Here is a 6,981-nt window from a genome sequence, read left to right on the forward strand (position 1 = left end):
GGTCATTGTGCAGTCTTAAAGCAAATTTCCTCCAGTCGGTTAGGGGCCCACATAAGGTTAGGAGCCCCTGGGCACGTGCCCGTTCGGTAATCCGGGCCTGACCAGAGACCAGCATCCAGTACAGGACCTCCCCTTGGGCCTCTTACCTGTCATCATCATTCATCAGAGAAGTCACAAATATGCCATTCTGATAGGGGGATATACTTGGCCATAAGGTTAGAGTGGGCATAAATCGAGAATAGCTTTGCGCTGTCAGTTTTCCTCATTAGCAGTCTTAGGATAATGACTTGAAGGCTTACTTTTGCAGTCTTGCCAGTGGTAATGGTGTGCTAATTCAACGCATGTCACTTGTAAAGTGTTGATTTGCCCGTGCGGTTTCCCTTTGACCTGTGATACTTCATTTGGGGTGGCAGGGTAGCCTAGTGGTTAGAGTGTTGGACTAGTAACCGGAAGATTGCGAGTTCAAACCCCCGAGCTGACAAGGTACAAAACTGTCATTCTGCCCCTGAACAGGCAGTTAACCCACTGTTCCCAGGCCGTCATTGAAAATAAGAATTTGTTCTTAACTGACTTGCCTGGTTAAATAAAGGTAAAATTAAAAATTCTAGCGCCGTACACCTTTCTAATTGACTGACACATGTAGCCTGTAGAGTACTATTTTTTTTGCTGTTTTGGTTTATAGTGAGTAGTGTGTCAAACACGCAAATAAGATGACCATTTAGGTACTTCTAAAATATTATACAGCAACAACATTAGCAAAAGCTTTGAGGATGGAAAACAGCAATCACCGTGTCATTTTATTACATCTTTTTTTTTATCCATTTGAACAACTCAGAAAAATCAGTATTTTCCCTTGGAATTATGTACAAATGACAAACATCAAATACATTTTCTGTAGACCTACTGATTTGCCCAGGGTTGCCCCCACACAAAACAATCTTAATATGACATGATCGCATTTTTGTGATCTAAAACAAACTTGTACTGGTAAAATAACACTTTCTCTTTGCCTGTACAAAACAACATCATTCTGACAGCCAGAAACACCCCAATTTAAAAAGGTAATCATTTCAGTAAACATGGTCATTATGTACTGAAATAATAAGAAAAGGAGCTGTGATCCATGTGAGCTCCAATGTTAGCTAAACCAACAGTATATATTCTGCTCCAGAGTTGTCACTGGCACACAGTTGAGCCAGACCACATGATGGGAGAGGACAGTGTGTGTTTGTGTCCAAGTCCGTGTGTGTGGGGGGAAAGAGGGTGGGAGTGAACGAAGGGGGAGGAGATAGACATCCACTTCTCCTGACAAACAAATTACTTTAACATTTCATAGAGTCCCTAAGAATGAGATTAATAAGAATAAACATTTGCATGTATTTTAGGAATATTTGAGAGACAAAATTTATAATTTGTGCTTAATTTTATCCAATTTGTCACAGGTATGCATCTATTGATCCAATTCCAGGGAAATGTAAAGCAAAACAGGGCATTATTAAGGGTCACCATATAGTCAGCTGGTCCAGTTGGTCCATCCTCTGAGTTCTGAATCTTGTGAAATGTTTAGTTATTTCTCCCCATGGAGATGAAGACCGTGACCCATTAGTGGTTGGGCATAGACGGGCATAGTAAAGACAATGTGTTGTTGACAGTCAGGGAAAGTGGAAATCGTGGTTATTCCACCATGTTCTTGTTGACATCATAAGATAACCGTCTCTTCCCACAGGCCTGTGCATGCTGACTAGACGAGGGGAGGCCAAGAGAGGGACTGGAGTTGGCTGCTCTATGCCCAGTCATATTTTCCTGCAGACGTGAACAAATGATGACTCTTCTAAAAATTTACATGAACTGTAGTCGTGATCCCATTTGCTTGTTATCCGAGTGCCAGTGCAGATAACAGTCAAATGACCACATGACGAATGACCCATTTATACATTCAGTTTGCTCGAACATGCTGTAGCATTTGTCATGGTGATAGTATAGCTTTTTAAGTTAAGGCTGTAACATAAGATTAGGCTGTATCATATCTGCCCCATAACAGGAACCAGAGTAGGCCGGTTATCACATTCAACCATGCATTACACTGACTACATGACACTCACCGTGTCACACTGGCCCAAATGTAGCGACTGTAGAAGCCGTTCATGGGAAACAGCATTTGCCCTCTTATATTTCAAGCCAAACATCTTCTTCAGGTCATGGAACCCATCAAGTAAGCTACAGCGACAAACAAAGATAGTTATGAATGACACCACAGCCTAGTAAATCATTGTGAATCTATCATTCAACCAATACCGATTCAGTGCATGAAATATTGTCTGATATGCAGTTTATCTCTAGTTGTGGGTTGAAACAGCAGGGTCGTTGTTGGGTGGTGGTGACATTTCATGCTATCTCTGGTGCTATCTTGAAGGTCATCATGTCTTCCACTTGATGGCAATATTTATAACAACCATCTCAGAATGCTAATTCCAATTTCATGAATTGTAGAACTATAAAGATTCCAGATTATGCTTCCAACGGACTTAACATCCGAGCTGAGAAGAAATACGAGTCGGATTTTCTGCGAATGCAGGATCAAACCCCGAGCGGTATTTTAATAAAATATCATTGTGGTCTCTTGACCCACTTACCCATGATCCTCTGCAGAGCTTTCATGATCCAAGATGCCTCTGAGGAGCTGGCTGAGCATGGGAACAGCATCACGATCATACAGGGGAGTAGACAGTGACGGGAAGCACTCCACAAACACATTGTTCTGACAGATGGAAATAATGAAAGATGAAGAAAACATTTTTTTACGTATAATTTACAGTCAGTCCCATGGACCATGTATTCCTGGAGAGATAGGAAATAGGAATATGCAAGAAGTTGACTCCTGGACTTTGTAGTCACTTCTGAGGAAAGATTTGAAGGCCTACCACATTTCCCTTGGCAGAGAATCTTCCCCTCGTCTTCTCCACAGCATTTGTGGGCCACCACTGTCCTCTTGTGTCTTGTCCCTCTCCCTCTGAAGCCTTTGGGAAGGCTATCCAGGCATCCTCTGGTGGTCGGAATGAGCGGTCTGTCCAACATGAGGTCCAATGGGTTGACTCGTTGGTGGTGGAATGGTTTTCAAGTGCTGCATGGGAACATTAAGAGAGCATCAGAAATGTATCGTTAGACACTAGCTGGTTTCTATTGATTCGATATGATCGGTATTCCATGCACTGAGTCGACCTTAAAGTGCAGGGACCTGGTGTATGCTCCAAATAGGCAGCTAGTTCGCATGCCATCCTCATTCAAATGACCTGAATGGCCAACAAATAAAAGTACTTGGTTTCGGAAGCTGACCTGTTTTTGAAACTTTCTGGAGTGTCATTAAACACCTGATTTATACACCTTGGTTAAAAGTCCATGCAAGTGCCACTGCTTTCACTGACATATGACAATCATGACAACAACGCTTAAATATATATATATATATATATATATATATATATATGTTTTTATTGCCATCAGACACAAATGATTAGGAGTTTTGTCTTTGAGGTTCCATGGGGATGGAACGTTTGGATGGATGGGCTCTCTCCCTGCGTGGTCCAAATCGCAGAGGAGCTGCCTGCCTGGGTCTCTGTCTCTTTAAACATGGAGCCCCAGGTCCTGAGGCGAACACGGCTTACATCTCAAAGCCGACAGCACTAGCACTACATTCCCGGCAGCGCTTTCAATAATTAATACCTTCACATGAGTTTGGGAGAGGGCCCTCAAGAATCCAGGTCAGTCCTGACTAACAGATTAGTAACGGGAGCAACACGTCTACATGCCCTGGCTGCCGCATGGTACAAACCACAACAAAGAGAGTTACCACTACTGTTCACATTATGCAGATGTAACAGAGGCAGCAGTAATCTAACTGGAGCATGTGATAGTCACTAGAATTTTCTGTTGCATGTGCGTTGCGTCTGGATGTCTATAACATGGCTCAAAGCACATTTCTGTGGTGCAGTCAGCTAGGGACTTACCAACACTCTCACTTTTCCCAGAAGGCACTAGGGGTGATGCAGTGAAGCGGTCGTCCCAGGGCGGCTGCTCCTCTGCCTGCATGAAAAGCCCAAAGTCATCCTCCGCCTCCGGCCCCCCATCCAGGAACCCACCGTTGGCGGCCACCTTGCTCTCGTCCCAGCCCCTCTTCCACGCCTGCTCCCCTGGGCTCCGTAGCAGAGGCACCAGAGCCCAACCTCCAGCGTCTGTCTGCCCCCCATTTGGAGCAGAGAGGCCTGTTGCCATGGCTCCTGAGGAGGCCGGATTAGGCGGCGAGTGTGTGACAGAGGTAGCAGGGCCAGCAGCAGCAGAGGCTCGTAAAAGGGAATTAAACTGCCCAGTCCCTGCCTCCCTCCACCCTCCTACGGCCTCCTCAGTCCGGGTAGCTGATAAATCTGAAAAACATCTCTCCTCCGTCCTACATGTGAGCTCAGACTCATGCTCCTCCGTTGCCCAGCGAGGCCCTCGCTCAGTTCTCTGGGATGTGATGTCTCCCCCTACCAGCCTGGTCTCATCGTCTGTGCTCCTGACCTCAGGCAGTATCTCTCCATGCTCCCCACAGAGTTCCCTAATTTCTGATGCTGTTGACTGGATCCCCTCCTCTCCCTCACAGAAGCCATGCACGGATTTCTGTAATGCTTCTTTATCCACTGCCACAGGATATTTTTCTTCTGGTAGACATTTCACACAAAGCTTATTGTATTGACTATCTGATTTACTTTCCTGATTTATCTGACCATAGGCAGTCTCATCAGTAGCAGTTGAAATGCTGCCCCCTGCTGGTCTGGGTGGTTGAGTGGAGCAGTCTTTCAGGCAGCCGCTCTCAGAGCAGCAGTGTCTCTCTGAAGTTTGAACATCGATCCACCCGTTGGGCAACTCGCCCTCAGCTATCCCCCCTAGACTCTCAGTATCACACTCTGTGGACTTGATATGATCCACAAACCCAATCACAGCACCCACCATGCCATCAAAGTCTTCCACATGTCTCATGATACCACTGGCCACATCCTTGCCTCCAGTATGGATGTCTGTATCGCATAGTTTGTCCTGGAAGTGCTCCTTGTTGAGGGAGTTTTCAGGATGCAGCCCCTCCTGTGGGCTGTCTGGCTTTCCCCGGTCCCCGATGTCACTGCTGCAGTTTCCTGGGTCAGCGTTATCTGGAGGCAGGGAGGAGTCACAGGGCTTTGACCGGGTGAGAACAGTCCTGTCCTGCACTTTCTCCTTAATCCCCTCCACACCGCCGCTCGACTGATCCTGCTCACATACAGAAGCAGCTTCCCTCTGACCCCCGCTGCTCCCCTGTCCTCCTCTCCGCCCGTGACACTGGGTGCAGGTCTTGGTCTGAGCGTGACTGCATTTGGGGCTTCTAGTACTCCCTCGGTCTTGTTTTCCACTCTGAGTGTCCTGGCCAGTTGTGGGAAACTCCCCTTTGTCCCTGCTTTCCTGGCTCCCTTCCAGGGTGCGCTCGCCAGAGTCCTCCGTGCTCTGGAGTGCTCTCCCCTGGATGGGAACCACAGGCTTGCAGGATGTCCTCCACCTCCGGGCTGACCTCGGTTTGACCTGGTACAACTCTGAGGCCCCTCCCATATCCCACACCCCCATTTTCCCAACTGTGGAAGAGTCCCTGACCCCTCCCACTTTATCCCTCAGCCAGCTGCCCACCAGCGTGGAGGGGGACTGAGGAGCCAGACCTTGAGTGCAGGGCCTTGGGCTGCCCGTGGAGTAGAGGCACCTTCCACCCTCCGTCTTGAGGAACAGACAACGTGTCTGAGTCTGACCCCCTCCCTCAGAGGCCTTTAATGTTGCCACAGTCACCAGTGCCCCCAGGCCTGTTTGTCTAGGGTTGGAGGCATAGTTGGAGTCCAGCGGTAGCCCCAGACCATAACCCAGCCTGCCCCACTGTCCCACTGGGTAGCCATCTGCAGGCCTGGGGCATGTTCCTTGGGACCTGGGGGGAGGTGCTGCCCTCCTGCGGTTCTTGGAGCACGCAGCCCAGGCCCGAAGGCCCTTGACTAAGGGCATGTCCCCAAGCTCCATGCGTCCTGTGAAGGGAAGATAGCTTCTTTGGCACTTCTGCAGCACCTCCCTGGGGGAGGAAGACATCTCCAGGCATGGGTAGTTGTTGTTATTGTTCTGCTGAATCATTGTTGCAGCCTTCAGATGATTAAGATATGTTTGATACTATTGGCTAATGTACAAATCTTCAAACTTCAATGTACCAAGGAGGCTTCAACAACTGAAGAATAGACACTCAAAGTAATGACGCAATGTGTATTTCGGGAGTAATATTTAGTGACAGTGCTGTCAACATTGTTCTCTATCCAGATACACAGCTTCAGAGTATTCCTGTCAAGGCATGTAAAGACAGTTCAGACTGAATAAAACAACCTAGGAGGAGAAACAAACATTTGATCAGAGATATATCATTTTAGACATTTAAGCAATAACTCATTTCATTTTTTTGGAAGGGACGTTACTGTACAAAGACTCTCAAAGTCAAATGAAGCTACTAATCAATATCTGCAAGAACCCACAAGAGAGATTGAATGTAGCGATCCTCACACAATATTTACTACCTATTTTTGATTGGTGTTTTGGGGCACAATCAAATGCCGTATTTTATGTGCTCAAGTTAAAAAAAAAATATATATATATATATATATATATATTTTTTAGAGAGCCTTATTTTTAGCCACAAAGAGCTTACATTTGTTAACATAAACGGTATAGTTATTGTGGACATTATCATGATATATTATGAAGTAGAGGTTCTTGACCAAACAAACAATGTTAAATTCATATATGCCGTGGTTGATAGGGCACAGTAGGCTATATAGGTGATGCATGTATGATTAGCCCAGAACCAGAGTTTTAATCAACATGTATCAATTGCTTTAAAGCCTACCCGTATGAATATTTAATAAGGACGGTGGCTATAGACAATACAAATCATCAGAG

General features: G+C 46.2%; 1 protein-coding gene across 1 annotated transcript; it reads right to left on the reverse strand.

Annotated features, from left to right (window-relative positions):
- Positions 1 to 607: 607 nt before the first annotated feature.
- Positions 608 to 6,404, reverse strand: LOC135552621 (uncharacterized). Its single transcript, XM_064984342.1, has 5 exons — positions 4,005 to 6,404; positions 2,922 to 3,121; positions 2,634 to 2,758; positions 2,103 to 2,217; positions 608 to 1,803 (listed from the first exon to the last, which is right to left on the reverse strand). The coding sequence occupies exons 1-5, from the start codon at positions 6,166 to 6,168 to the stop codon at positions 1,675 to 1,677; spliced, it is 2,733 nt and encodes a 910-aa protein (XP_064840414.1). The 5' UTR covers positions 6,169 to 6,404; the 3' UTR covers positions 608 to 1,674.
- Positions 6,405 to 6,981: the final 577 nt, after the last annotated feature.

The sequence above is a fragment of the Oncorhynchus masou genome, chromosome 13, assembly GCF_036934945.1.
Source record: "Oncorhynchus masou masou isolate Uvic2021 chromosome 13, UVic_Omas_1.1, whole genome shotgun sequence".
In the NCBI taxonomy this organism is placed as follows: Eukaryota; Metazoa; Chordata; class Actinopteri; order Salmoniformes; family Salmonidae; genus Oncorhynchus; species Oncorhynchus masou.

Excerpts from the sequence above, each read along its gene's own strand:
- LOC135552621 (XM_064984342.1), bottom strand. The coding sequence starts at position 6,168 with ATGATTCAGCAGAACAATAACAACAACTACCCATGCCTGGAGATGTCT. Across the intron at positions 2,218-2,633 it reads AGCTCTGCAGAGGATCATGG|CTTACTTGATGGGTTCCATG; the intron begins GTAAGTGGGTCA and ends TTGTCGCTGTAG. Across the intron at positions 1,804-2,102 it reads ATTTGGGCCAGTGTGACACG|GAAAATATGACTGGGCATAG; the intron begins GTGAGTGTCATG and ends TCACGTCTGCAG.